The 15,071-nt window shown below is 42.6% G+C and overlaps 1 protein-coding gene across 2 annotated transcripts; it reads left to right on the forward strand.

The window, feature by feature from the left end:
- The first annotated feature begins 1,668 nt into the window (after positions 1-1,668).
- Positions 1,669-12,965, forward strand: g3bp1 (GTPase activating protein (SH3 domain) binding protein 1). 2 transcript variants are annotated; one of them, XM_036004771.1, is made up of 13 exons: positions 1,669-1,870; positions 5,327-5,443; positions 5,647-5,728; positions 6,882-7,055; positions 7,177-7,267; positions 7,655-7,748; positions 8,499-8,745; positions 9,152-9,256; positions 9,767-9,884; positions 10,445-10,570; positions 10,819-10,928; positions 11,696-11,956; positions 11,993-12,965. In XM_036004771.1, the coding sequence occupies exons 2-12, from the start codon at positions 5,349-5,351 to the stop codon at positions 11,945-11,947; spliced, it is 1,494 nt and encodes a 497-aa protein (XP_035860664.1). In that variant the 5' UTR covers positions 1,669-1,870; positions 5,327-5,348; the 3' UTR covers positions 11,948-11,956; positions 11,993-12,965. The 2 variants fall into 2 exon arrangements, with proteins under 2 accessions (XP_035860664.1, XP_031172970.2); XM_031317110.2 differs by having other exon boundaries at positions 11,696-12,965.
- Positions 12,966-15,071: the final 2,106 nt, after the last annotated feature.

Below are 15,071 nucleotides of genomic sequence, written 5' to 3' on the forward strand. Positions count from 1 at the left end.
TGGTATTTACTCTTAGAGGTGATTTTAAAGTATAAAGACAGCACCAGCACGTATTATTGTCACATTGTCTACAAAAAAAAATGCCCACGACAATATCCAATAAGGCTGTCTCACTCAGGAAAAAGTTATTTGCACCAAACTATAACATGGAGCTCATAACACCTAAATACATCTTCTCACATTGAAAAAACAAACAAAAAATGCCCTGGTTGACTAAGGACTTATTCAACAAAACTCAAGTTTTTGTCACTGGGGATTTAATGTCAAATATGGCATGCTTACACAGAGCTAATGCATGATGGCTTTACACTGCACCAGAAAGAAAGGGTATAAGTTCCCTAATCATATGATGTATAACACTTGATATTGACTGGAAGAATAAGCTCTGAACTGGCAAAAATATAAAACTATGTCCAGGTGTTTATTTGCCTGTGCAAGCTTTAGAGGGTTAAGGTAATTTTATTCTGTGTTCGGGAATATGCTAAATTAAATCATAGTGTCTGCTGGAATGATACAAGCTTTAAGGCAGGGAAAAAAAGGCTGAGAAGCTAGAGCAAGTTGGCAAAGCAGAAAGTAGAAATGGGCCGGAATATCTATACTGCTGGACTAATCAGGGAAATGGGGAGCAGGTGGGATGGTCAGGTGATGGGAATGGTGGGAAAGGGGTTAGTGCAGGGCGGGAGGGAGTGGCTGGATCTGCAATGACAGGGAGAGGCAGTACTATGTGGCATTAAACAGAGCAGGTAACTGAATGTGTGTTTAGAATCTGTCTCAAGTTGTGACAAAAAGAATGTTTTCTTAGGAGACATGGATTTTTCCTCGTTTCACACTTTAAACCTCTTATTAAATCGGTTCAAACACTGTAGCCTATAAATGTCCCCAGTCTGGTATTTTTTTTGCAAGATATATATTCATTTATTTTACAACATACCGGTATTGACTCTGAATTTACCCTTTCCTATGAAAATGTAGGCCTATTTTCTTTTTGTTTTTCTTACTCTGCTACAAAAGCAAATCAATACTTACTCATCAATTTGATCGTAAAACCTCATTCATAAATCTGAAATTTCTAATCAACCATCCTTTTACATTTTTGGAAATGAAATCAAACATCAGCATTACATCAATCCTATATTCTAAAAAACAAGACCCCTGAATCTATGTTTTAAGAAACTGATTTATGATTTTGGTTGATGTGAGTCACAAGATTATGTGGCATAAAACATGCATTGTTTAGGATCTGGCTTAAGTTGTGACAAAAGAGAGTTTTCTTAGGAGACATTGGTTTCTCCTCTCTGTTTAACTCTTTTAACCCAGTTAAACTTAAGGAAAATGTGCATAATTTGATGAGTCATCCCTTCTAATTAAATCAGTTCAAAGTATCTCTGCTATGGACAGTTTTTGTGTGTACACTGTTGACTGTTGTTAAAAAAAAAAAATAAAAAAATCAAATAACGTTTTGTCGCCCCAAAGCGGAGGAAAGGCTCAAGTGCACCGCTTGCTGCGACCTTAAAAAGAACCGGTAGATACATATTTATATCTATGTCCGGTAGACGCCAGCCGGTGAAACCATCGCACCTTCAAACATTGCTGTAAGATGATTGGCCCAATTTAGATATCCAGGTAGAGACACTGCCCCTTCGGATTGGCTGTGATTCAGAAGCCCTCGCAGTTACCGTCAAATTATTGGTGGTTGATTCACAAAGCTTTAATTTGATTGGCTAGATGTCTCGTAAGGGGCGGGATGTCACGTTCGGTTGCGGAGCTGAAACCGGTAACCTAGCACTCCAGCACGTTGTGAAGCCGCTGAGGTGATTCAAAGAAATCACTTGTTTCTAAATCGACGACTTTTTTGATAATTGACCCACTGGTGAGTTGTTGCTTTCCATAAACTGTAATTAATTTTCGTGAAAAAGTCGAAAATTGTGTTCTGTATCGTATTCGGTAGATTAACCGGGTCGCTTTTCGCGGCTCCGTCTACATCCCGGTTAGGGCATGGTGGCTGTTTGCATTCTGTGGCATTAGCACGGCGATAATGCTTAATTAAGCAACCATTGTGGTGTGAATGTATTTGAAATAACCAGCAGGTTATGAAGTAGGTGTTACTATGTTGAAATTGTCGGGATATAGCCATCGCCATCACTGCTTGGTTTTACTTTGGGTTTCCAGGAGATACCCACCGCGTGTGTAGCCCCCTCAAGCTGTTATTCAGTCCCTTTCTGGTCTTTAACCACCTTGCTATCCAGTTTTCCGCCACATGTCCGCTTTACGGGTTTATCCTCGTTGTGATCTAGCTACGCGGCTAACGTAGGCTGGGGACCGGCCGGGACACGTGTTGGGGCTGCTCCTGAAGCCGAGCTATATAAACTCGTGTGTCCTAGTTTAGGGGCCGTGTGCTCGTCCGGTTTAGCTCCGTTGTGGGCCAGCCAGTGTGCCATTTAAGCCCGGGTTATATCTGGAAACCGCCCCAAAAGTCCCACCGAGGTTCGGAGCCGCCATGACTGCCGATGAGCGTGTGTAGGCCGGTCGATACTATGAATGGCACCGCCACTGCGGGCACGGCGTGGCCTTTGTCTGCATGTCATGCTTTGCACTTTTATACACGCTGTTTTCTAATAATAACTTTATTTATATAGCACTTTAAAAAAAAAAAACTTTACAGAGTGCTATGGCAGACAATGGAAGGCAAAAGTAGCATATACAGTGCTAAACAGTGGACATAATTAAGGTAAATAAAAATAAGGCAAAAGACTCAAAACATAGGTAATGTTAGAGAGACGACTAAATGAAATAAAAAAAAAAAATGGAAATAAAATAGGGTAAAGTAAAGAGTGTAAAGCAAACATGGCTGCTGCAGTGTAGCATGTCCATATATGTACTCATTCTTCAAATAATCTAATGTTAGCTGGTAACATTAGATCTGAGATCCCAGCCCACCTTCAGCTCATAAGAGTGATTGGCTTGATGGAGCAGTTAATGAATGCTGCTGTGGTGGTTGCTAAGTGTGTGCCAGGACAACAGATGGCTCTAGGTTGTATGGACAGGTGTGGCAGACAGTTCATTAAAAAGCATTCGTTCCTCTGTTTGCAGAAAGACAATACCATTGTGTTTGAAATGTTTTAGCTTCCTTACCACTCATCGTGTGCACTTGGCACTACTGTTTGTTGAGGCTGGTGATATTCTATACTGTATAGACCTGTTTTCTTAAATCCATTAAACACATAGTTGAGCTCAACTGAGCACAACCACTGTAGTACATTTTGTGTCAATCCTACATACACCGTTCTACTGCCAGAAATGCGCACTACAGCACTAAATCTGCAGCTGTAAATGGTCCCCATCAAATGCACAATTTACTCCAGTTTGACTTACGTTTGCTACAAACTACAGTGACCAATTGTTGCAAGAAATGACTGAGCCTTTTTGAAAATGAAATTTATTTATTTGTGTCGTGTTGTTTTAAAGATTTGCATTCTCAGTAAGACCCCAGTGGGCTCGTGGCTGTGTGCAAAAGACTTCACTGCTGGGTTTTTTCTTTCATTGGCTTGTTGACGGTAACAAAAACATAGAAAATAGAAAAATCGAGTAGGGATAAGGCTGGTGATGCAGCCTTATTTTTCCTACCTTTCAGACAAGCATCGGTTTCAATTCCTGTCAGCACAGGGTCAAATTCCCCAAATAAAAATGTACAGGGAACGGAGAAGAATGTGGGCCTGTTGAAGCACGCTTCAGCCTTCAAAAACAACGTATCACCGTCGTCGTCATCAAAGTGAAAATCACAATAAACCACCCTTTCTGATATGTCATCAAAGCATTTGAAAACGGATTGGTTTTAAAATAGTACACATAGGCCTAACGGACGAATCAGTGAAGGCAACTTAAGGTGTCCTTAAGATAAGTGACTTATAAGACATGCTTGGGTCAGAAAGTGTGTCCTAGTTTTTGCTGTGGGTCGTACATCCTGTCATTCATCTGCCACTGAAGACTAGGGCGCCAACTAACGATTGTTTTCATTGTTTATTAATCTGTCGATTTTTTTTTTTTATTTTCTCGATTAATGGATTAGTCGTTTGGTCTATGGAGTCGAAATTGTCGATAATGACGTCCTCGGATGTCTAGTTTTGTCCACAACTCAAATATATTCAGTTTACTGTCACAGAGGAGAGAAGACACTAGAACATGTTCACATTTAACAAGCTGGAATCAGAGGATTTAGACCTTTTCATAAAAAAAAGACAAACGGATTAATCGATTATCAAAATATTTGGTGATTAATAGGTGTGTGTGTGTGTGAGAGAGAGAGAGAGAGAGTGTGAGTAATGTGCATTGGGTTAATTTGGGAAGAAGATAAAGGCAGCAGAGGAATCCGTGCTGTTAAGGTGGCTTTGAGTGCAATGACTGTGCACTTTCCGATTTGTATCCACTCGCTATGAAAACAAACATCTAATGTCTGGCTTTGTTTTCCATGCCCTGGGCGGGCTGTTTTCATGTCAGTGCACCCAGATGGGGCAGTAAATGCTCGTCAGAGTCAGTCAGTGTGCAGATCAAACGCACTTCACACCGCGGGCATTTCAACATGGTCCAGAAAAGCGAATTAAAAAAATGAGCCCTTAACGCGATGATAGTCGGATATTGTACGCTGTTGTGACATAAGAGGTCACGTTTACCTAACCTGATTTACACTTCAAACCGTTCGTGGGATTGGATCTGGCTGCTCTCCAATCAGGACGGCTGGGTGATTCATCATCACACAAATGTAGATTCTCAGAGTTGTTACGGCTGCTACAAAATGCAAACTGATGCATGTGTGCTGTAAGGGAGGGCAAAGTGTCTTTTAAAGTATTGTGCACAGCAACAGAGACACAAAAGTCTGACTTGTATTTAGCTCGTTGGTTACCACAACAGTTGTCATAGCATCCTGTCATCCACTGGTAGTTTTGCACTTCAAAGTATTGCTGGAACAAGTCAAAGTTAGCGCACCCATTGTATGACTTTGGTAACATTTAGTTCCATATTTTGGGATAGAATTGGGGACGCACAGAACTTTTTTCACTAATAATTGTCGGTCTTTTTGCAATGAATCTTTTGGTCTTTTAAGATGTCCGAAAATAGTTCAAAATGCCATATGAAACAGAAAATAAGCAAAATCCTTACATTTTAGTCGCTGGAAACGATGAATTTTTCCTTAAAGGATTTATCAATGATCAAAATTGTGGAAGAGTTTGGTTGATGAATAGATTGATTAACGGAACAATTGTAGTTGTATGAATGCAGCAATCTCATTCACATTCAGGGACATCAGTTTATATAACCCTTCTTCTTGCAGAGACTTCCAGTTGACCAAAGAAATGGTGATGGAGAAGCCAAGTGCCCAGCTGGTCGGGCGAGAGTTTGTCCGACAGTATTACACACTGCTGAACCAGGCCCCCGACTACCTGCACAGGTAAGACCGTCACCTGTTCTTCTTCTTCCACGCGCCCATTGGTCAGTTTGTTGTACTTCTGCCACTTGAAGGCGAACATTTGGTTGCAGTATTCTGAATGGAAGTCTTGACATTTTACACTATATGAATATGCATGTATGAGCGCCCCCTCAGTTTTAAATTGTCATCCCTGTCACAAATTAACCTTTTGTCTTTGTGCTCAGGTTTTATGGGAAGAACTCGTCCTACGTGCACGGCGGCCTGGACAGCAACGGCAAACCAGTAGAGGCTGTTTATGGACAATCTGTAAGTAGGCTTCATCCAGCAGAAAACGGCTCTTCACAATGTTGTTTCCATAGAGCGGCACTGCACTCAACTCCCACGTTTTAACACTGAGTGTCTGTGTGGGGAGGGGGAGAGGGGGAGGGAGGGAGAACTACAGAGCTGAAAGGTTTCCTAGAGCTGTTTATTTCCCCCAAAAAAGGACAGGTTAGATTTTAGGGTTTTTTTCTGTCTCTTGTTCTCTCTGCTTTTAGGAAGTTTTAAGAAATTGATAATGCATTTCTTGGACAGTTGAACACTGTTTATTTTCTTTACACAGCATTCCTTTTTAATTTCTGTTGCAGTTTCCTTCAAACGTAGAGTTTACTCCTTCTCATTCAGTCTGTCTTGGTCTGGTGCAACACCTGAATATGAATGTATTTTCCACCTTAAATAAGAAATGCTCCATGGAGTAAGAATGTGAACTCCAGCTGCAGCAAGCAGCAGCGAAACGCATGTATCTATGCAGAGAGGATGTGTCCTATCATTGAAAACATTATAAAACACAGCCTCAGCGGACAAAAGTAGTACGTTTTACTTGGAAATTAGTCAGAGCAGCTCGCCACAATGTCGGGGGAAACCCAGACACCCTCTAAAGTCTCATAAGTTGGGAGGATGTGGGACGAAAAACCACATAGGGGGGAGGCTGGTTGTGTAAATCTCATCACAGTAGCTTAAAATAAGTCATTTTATAGTGCACAAATACCTGCAATGTCATTATTTTAAGGTAATATTACCCAGCGCTAATATACAGTCTGTTTTGAAAGCTGTGCAGAATACAATGAAGTCTGGACTGCTGCTGAGTTTTTAAGCAGTATCAACATGTCTTCTTGAAAAAAAAGCCAGAGCAGCGAGTTTTCTTAACAGGCAGGCATTATTTAGATTTCTCTGAATAAGGCAAACATTTCTGCAGCACTTTTAAAAACACACATTTTACAATAAAAGCATTTAGCACAAAATATCAAACGGGTAGGATAGTAAGAAACAAGGCAACAAAATAGAATTTGGGGGGGGAGCAAAAGCATTTCAGAAAAGGAGAGGGAATAAACTTTGTCTACTGATTTGAATAACCATTCCAGTGAGAATGAAAGCGTTGGGTCTTCTGTCCTGGTTGAGAATGTTTGTATTCTTTCTGCAGGAGATCCATAAGAGGGTGATGGCTCTGAGTTTCCGTGACTGTCACACCAAGATCAGGCACGTGGACGCCCACGCCACCCTGAACGAGGGCGTGGTGGTGCAGGTGATGGGCGAGCTGTCCAACAACATGCAGCCCATGAGGAAGTTCATGCAGACCTTTGTGCTGGCGCCTGAGGTCTGTCGCTCACTTCTGTCAAACCGTAGAATCAGATTTTGCGTGCATGTGTGAAGCTTAGTCAAGAACGTTTGGTGTGTTCTACAGCGTATAACGGGTTTGTTCCTTTTTTTTTCTCTAGGGTACCGTCGCAAACAAATTCTACGTTCACAACGACGTGTTTCGTTACCAAGACGAGGTGTTCGGCGACTCTGATTCTGAGCCCCCAGAAGGTGAGATAACGTCAACCTTATTATTATTATTATTATTATTATTATTATTATTGTTATTTAAAGTGTTAATGCTTTAGCTGGTGATAAATTAAGTTGCAGAGACGAGTTTCTCATTCATTCTTTAGATTGCACGTGTATCAGCGCTGTATCATCATTTAGTACTTTGATAATTTTTCTTTGAGCTGCCGTGTCTTTATTTATGACGAGTTGAAGAACCTCAATGTGTGATGTCTGGGAATATTAGGTTAAATGTACACAAAGCGTCAGTCTCCCTGAAAATGTCTTGATTCAGAAAATCGGCACCAGAAAAATCCACAACAGGGACTATTTTTATTCCATTAAGAGCAGCAGTGTGTTGTCCTGAACACGTTTTTTGTTTGTTTTCAGAGTCTGAGGATGAGGTGGAGGAGATCGAGGAGAGGGTTCCCTCCCCTGACATCGCTCAGGAGGAGTCTGCTCCCTTCTACGACCCGACACCCTGGTACAACTCATGGGCTTACCTACCGATGCTTTAAAGTGCTCATATTATGCTTTTTGGCTTTTTCCCTTTTTTCTTTATTGTGTTACATATATTTTTTTGTGCACGTTTATAGGTTTACAAAGTGAAAAAGCGCAAAGTCCACCCCAAAGGGACTTAACATCTCCAACAGAAAACACTGTTCACAAACTGCTCCAAACAGCTCTATTGTAGTCCAGCCTTTACTTCAGAGACAAACGTGGTCACTTTGGAACACACGTTATAATGCTCACCTAGCTGCTAGCATGGCACGCCCTCATACTCTGCTCCTGACTGGCTAGTAGTCCTTACCTAGCTACTGCGCATGTGCGACTCCCAACAAAGATGGAACAGAAGTGAGATGTCTCACTCTGTAGCTAAAACAGAGAGCTCAACACACAGGGTGAAAAGAGGAGCTGCAGCAATGTGCAGTACAACAAAAATATGGTGTTTTTTGAAAATTAAACCACGTAAACCTATTCTGATATAACCTCTAAATACAATTATGAACCTAAAAAAATGAGCATAATATGAGCACTTTAACTGCCTTATATGGTTTTATTTATTTCCATTGTCGAACTGGCAAAAAAATGCACTCTGATACATGTAAATGCTTCAAGCTCTTCAAAATGTAGACTGTTTGCCACGTTCAAAGCGCATTCACAACACGTGTCCAGTGTTCAACAGCACAAGCAGCCGTTTTGTGCGTAACCGTCCCGTGCTCGTCCCCTGTAGTTCAGAGCCGACGGTTCCTGGCGACGAGGAGGAGGCGGCAGCCGAGAGTCCAGAGCCAGAGCCAGAGGTGGAGAAGGAGGCCGAGCCCACGTGCGTGGAGCTGAAGCAGGAGACGATGCTGGAGACACAAACAGACGTCAACACATCCGAAGACCAGACGGACAAAGGCCCCGCCGCTGCCCCGCCCACCTCAGAACCTGCCGCCGTGCCCGCCGAACCCACCCCCGCCGCTCCAGAAGAAAACAGGGTAGGCCTGAGCATGATGCCTTTAGTGAGACATGTAGCAAAGAGAGAAGGTATTAATATAGTAGTATAATTAGGAAATGCTGCGACATATTGAGAGAGACTTTTAGAGAGTTATGGATGGTTTAAAGAAAATATCAGAAAGTTGCACTTTAAAATGTAACTGTCACTCTTTTTTTAGTGCTGCCTTTTTATAATCAATACAAAGTTCAATTTGTTCAATACGCAGAACTGAGCACACTGTTTATTTATCGCAAGTAATATCGTTATCGAGATATTCAACACAGTATCGCACATCGCATACTTCCCTCATATCGTGCAGCCCTAGTAAGAATGGAGATGGAATAGATATTATCTTTTATTGTCCATCAGGCCCTAATTGTTTTCCTGTGTTTTCCGTCTTCCCACAGCCGTTCTCCTGGGCGTCCGTCACCAGTAAGAACCTCCCCCCCAGCGGGGCTGTCGCAGTCTCAGGAATCTCCCCACACGTCGTCAAACTTCCTCCCACAGCACCGGTAGGTTTGCTCACACCTGGTCGGTGTGGATAAGATAAATTTAAGAAGGGTAAATGTAGTGTTTAACTGCAACCTCATTTCAAAACTCCTAAGAACAAGTTTGGATTTCTATTCTTAAGTTTTGAAGAAAACAACTTTTCAAAGCAACCGTGGCTTTTAGTTTAGTCCTGTTGTTATTTTGCGGCAGTGAGTGTCTCATTTTGGAACATGCATCTCTCTCTGGTATCCCATGAAAAGACGAAAGCAGATGGATGTGTTGAGGGTGAACCGAGAAGCCACCGTAACATGTCCTCAGTCTACACTCTTGTGTTGAATTTCCCAAAAAGTACAGTTTGTCCTGGCAGCAGGACAGGATGCAAACATCCCCTGCTGGCTGTTACTCACTAGTCAAAAGTTATTTGTCTGAAGTTAAGTCCTAAATCCCAACAGCAGAAAACCTGCTTTCTTTCTTTCTTTCTTTCTCCCTTTCTCCCTCCTCTTCTTACAAAAGTGTGTTGTTGACTCCTTCAGCCCAGAGCGGAGGTGAAGTCGGAGTCCCAGACACCAACACAGAGACCACAGAGAGACCAGAGACCGAGGGAACAGAGGCCTGGAGGTCCTCCGCCGGTACACAGAGGGCCCAGACCAGGTACACACACACACACACACACACAGACACACACGTACAGTACATACAGTGGTTAAATGACACGCGTTCTGGCAGTTTATCAAGCAGTAGGCGGCCAGTACGAACCAAACGGAATCAAAAGTGATGTGTGCTGCTGAATATGCCACTGGGAGCAAATGTGGCTGCAGGTCCACAAAGTAAAGTGCAATGCAATATGTGGCCTGAACTCAATTATAACGTTGTTGACCAGTTGCAGGGAACACAAAATGTCTGCCCGGAGCACACTGGAGGCAATCCAAGGCCAAATGCTGCGCTGCTTTTTGTTTGGTGCTTGCTACCAGCTTTACTATGAAGTGTTATAAAATTTACACTCGCTTAAACACCTGCATTTCTTTTAAACTGACTAAAAACTGGAAGCCCCTTCACCTACTGGCTCACACATCCAGCTTTTAGACATGTCCTGAAAGATTTTTTTTTTTTTTAATCACTTGTAGCTGTTTCTAAGTGTTACGTGAACAGTGAATACACTCATTAGTAGATGACGTCCTCACAGAATATGTCCCTCTGTTGAATCGTTTCAGTTCGGGAGGGTGAGCAGGGCGAGACGGAGGGGCGCAGGGTGGTCAGGTACCCCGACGCCCAGCAGCTCTTTGTAGGAAACGTCCCTCACGACGTGGACAAGACGGAACTCAAGGAGTTCTTTGAACGTAAGTTGGTTTTGATGTTGCTGGTTAAGAAGCAAGAGCTTCTAAAATTTCTTATTGTCCTTCTGTTTATAAAAGTGTTCTCAATTTAAAAAAAATAAAAATAAAAAAAATAAAATCTGACAATTATTCAAAACCTGTGGATTTATCAGATTTTAAAAAGTATCCCTAGGTGTATTACACAGTGCGCAGTAGAATGCTGGCTACTTGTGTAGTAAAAAAAAAATGTGTCTTCCCCCCCCCCCCCCCAGAGTATGGTACAGTCCTGGAGCTGAGGATCAACAGTGGAGGGAAGCTACCAAACTTTGGTTTTGTGGTGTTTGACGACTCTGAACCCGTACAGAAGATTCTCAACAACAGGGTGAGACTAGTCTGGCTATCAGCAGACCAAGCTCAATCTTTTAAGATTGAACATTAGTCAGGGGAGTCTGCTCCTTTTTTCTACTGAACAAGAGGCGTGATCAACGGGCGTAGTTCAAATGACTCTGTACGCAATTGGGTAGTCCTTCAACCAATCAGACCGACGATCCGGGTGATGTACTTTGCAGAGCAGCATCAACGGGTTGCTGCGCTTCGGTGGCCGTCGTGTTGAATGTAAACAAGTAGCTGCTTGGTCGCTTCTCTATCGTCATTGTGTTAAACCCGCCAATAGCGCGCCAGGTGGATAAGCCAGTTTGTGATTGGTCCCCGCAGATTTGTAACTGAAGCAGGATAGATAAATGTACAGGTCTCCAGCCTGAGCTGCAGAGAGAAATCAGATCACTGGCAGATCGGGCTGGGTTTACCCAGTCTATGGTGAGACAACTCTTCAGGCGAATTACGTTTAGTTTTTTTCATTTTTTTTATCGTTCTCGGATACTGCACCATTTATTTGCTTAGAAACCAGTTTATACATTTGAAATACCGTGAGCTACTTGCTGTTCAGTCTTGTTGGTAATAATTGTTCCCATTGTGTTCCTCTGTTAGTATTTCATGGGATTTACATACGCAGTTAAAACCTGACACTGAAGGCCTTGAGCTTTGAGTTTTTAACGTTGGCGTTGGGACTGTTATGAGGTTTAATAGAAAAAAGGGAAACTTTTTATCACATTGATTTATAACACCCTTTTTGTTTCCCCGTCTCCCCAGCCCATTAAGTTCCGCGGCGACGTCCGCCTGAACGTGGAGGAGAAGAAGACCCGGTCGGCCCGCGAGGGCGACAGGCGGGACGTGAGGCTCCGCGGCCCCGGCGGTCCTGGCGGCCCCCGAGAGCGAATAGGAGGCGGCGGCGGAGGACCCCGAGGCCCCCCCACCCGCGGAGGCATGGCACAGAAACCCAGCTTTGGCTCCGGGCGGGGCGCAGGCCCCAGCGAGGGGCGCTACCCTGCCCAGCGCCAGTGAGGCCCCCCCACCCCCACGGGCTCCAAACCTGAGTTAGATTACGATTTGGATTCAACTGAGTGGTCATCGATCTACTACTGCATCAGGAACCAATTGGACAAACCTTTTAAATATAACAAAAGAAACTCCCTTCTTTACATTGCAACTAGGAGCAAAAATTAGTAGGAATTAGTCAAATAACTCAGTTTGGGTTGCGACACACACACACACCCTGATTTCTGACTTGCTTCCTCCTCATTCTTTCTCCTAAATGTGAGCGAGTACGTATTTCGATTGGATTTCTGTTGGTAATTGACGCAGGTTTGGTCGCGAGCTTTCACCGTCAAATCCCGCCAGCTCCTGCTGAATTCAACGGTCTCGACATCTGTCTCTCATAAAGATAGCTGCCTCCTCCTTCCCTCCCTAACCTGATTTTTATTTTTTTTTCTTCTTTCTCACCTGTTGCTTTTGTGTTCCTCTAAGGAATCCAGAATCTCCCCTTTTTTTCTTGTACCCACCTCTTCCTCCTATCCTCCTCTTTGTCTCCTCCTCCACCAACACATGTATTATCTGGACTTTTGTCAATTTAATTTTTTTGTTTTTCACGCTGAACTTGAATTTATTTACAAACAAATCGAAACACGCAAACACATGAGAAAAAAAAGGGTAAATACTACTTGAATTGGGGATTAAAAAACCCAGAGGTTAGGTTTTTTTTTCGCGTTCTCTCTCCCTGTTTCTTAAAGGAACGTGTACTTTACTGCTTGGGCAATCCTGTGTATTGCTGCCACCGTTGTATCTAGCGATGGATCTGTCTTATCTTTTTATTCTATCAGGTCAAGAGCTGAACTGTAGTGGTTTTATTTGAGTAATGTTGGCTTGTAATATGTGGATTCACGGACGCATCTGAATGGAGCATGTATCAAATCATGTATCAAATCCTGTTAGGCTTCTACTACCGATGCACTTCATTGTCATGTTTAAAATGAGCTCACCTGCCGATGAGAGAACTAAATTAAAAGTGATTTACTGTTTTAAACCTTTGTTCTGTTCTTGTTGAATCTCTGCACGATGCTTGTCTGGAGACTTTCACATATGTAATGTACACTGCTTTAGATAAGATCCCATGATTATATAACTGAAGTTGTGAGGTGGAAGGATAACACTTTCATACAGTACAAGACATTATGGCAACAAAGTACATTGTCATTAATGACCATATAACAGAGTCAACACACAAACAAAAGCTGCACATTAGTAAAGTAACTGGTATTTATTGCAGTTAATTTGCATGACGCTGTACATGTATTTGTATTTTTCATGTGCACCCTCTTGATACTAACTTCACTCTTAATTCCAAACTATAAATCCTCCTGTATGTACTGATCTGCAGGTTTGTCATAGCAGGAAAATCTCTACGGAGGATGGAAGCTGCCAAAATAAAATGCATAAATAAATTAATACATTTAAAATAAAATAGGAAAGTCAATTAATAGGGGAATAAATACAAAAGGTAAATAAAGAAGCAAATACATTTTGTCAATTAATGCCTACATTTATTTTTGATAATCTGCAAAGTAACTGAAGTTATCAAATAAATGTAGTTGCGTAAAAAATACTATTTGCCTCTGAGATGTAGTAGAGAATGTATAAAAGGTGCAGAAAATGGAAATACTTAAGTAAGGCAGGGTCGGTAATGTTGAAAAGCTAGCAAGATTTGAAAGTATACTCCTTGGGCTCTGTATAAAACATAATATAAGAACAGTTAATTTCCGGCACAGTGGTCTGGCGTTTTTCTTTTGTGCGTATTATGAAATAGAATCCTGCCGGCGCCACTGTCAAACAATATATAAAAACAGTTTCCAACCCGGCCTTTAAGTCCAGTACCTTGAGTACTTGAGCCGCCCACCCTGAGCTGCATTTTGGCAGAAACCTGTGAGTGACATCACAGAGACTACGTCCAAATGTTATACCGTCTATGAGCAAAACAGATGTGACAAATCATCTACACACAGTGTTCATTGTTCCTTTAAACACATCTCATATTCAGCTGCCAAATGTTTGGTGCTTGAATGAACTTCAGACAGCAGAAAGTTATCCGTCCAGAAGACAGATTCAAACTCCCACCTCGGTGAGGAGCCCTTGAGCAAAGCACAGGCGGTGTGTTCCCCCCCCTTTTCCTTTCCTCTTCGCTCAGAGAAAAACACCCCCAATGTGTTTCTGCTTCATTTTAGAGTTTTGCTCCATTACTTTGGTTTTTCATTTGACCTGCTCATTTCTTTTTTGTCACCTTTTATTCAGTACAAACCTGCCTCCAGCTGACGTCAATTATACGCACAGATTTCTTCTCGCAGCGGATCAAAACCTTCGACTTTAGACACTGTTTAGTAGTTAGTATTCAGCAGCCAAGTGCTGACCAGCTGCAGGGTCACTGCTCTGTAACTGACGCTGCCCTTTGACCTCTCCGCTGAGGCAGCCAAGAGAAATAACCGATTCCTCGGAGGAGGATCGATACAGTACCAGAAAAGAGACGAACGGCTTCAATAAATCACCGAGGCTGTTTTAATGTGATGGCGTTTCTGCAGAGGCTGCCAGATCGCAGAGTGGAGTCACAGGCTGCATTCAGGAGCAGCTGCACTTTTCTCCAAGCTGTGAAATCCAGCACCACTTCCACATGTCCTGTCGTGAACTCGCGATGCTATTTAACATCTTTTGTCATGTGCAAAGTGCAGTAAACATCTCATTGATTAAGTCTGCAAAGAGCCTCCAGTAGCAGTTAGAAATACATGTATGTACATAAAAACCTACAGTTACATGTCAAAATACACTTTCCTCGACGGTGACCCCACTTTCGAGGAGATCTTTGCTCTTGATTTCCACTGGTCCGAACTTATGTAGCCCTGCAAACATGACCCTTCTTTCAAAGAGAGAGACCCATTTCTCTCAGCCTTCCTCATGTACCGGGGGCGGGGCCACACTAACAATCAGGAACCAGGAGCACCTGAGACGGGCAGAGGGGGAATTGAGAGCAAGGTGGGGAGCGCATACCACTAAGAAATGTAAAACGGCCCACAGTAGGTGGATCATATACAGTGTGACTTGAATAATTTGGTACTGTGAGCTGAATAATGATTTAATCTCAGCC

The sequence above is a fragment of the Sander lucioperca genome, chromosome 1, assembly GCF_008315115.2.
Source record: "Sander lucioperca isolate FBNREF2018 chromosome 1, SLUC_FBN_1.2, whole genome shotgun sequence".
Taxonomy (NCBI): domain Eukaryota; kingdom Metazoa; phylum Chordata; class Actinopteri; order Perciformes; family Percidae; genus Sander; species Sander lucioperca.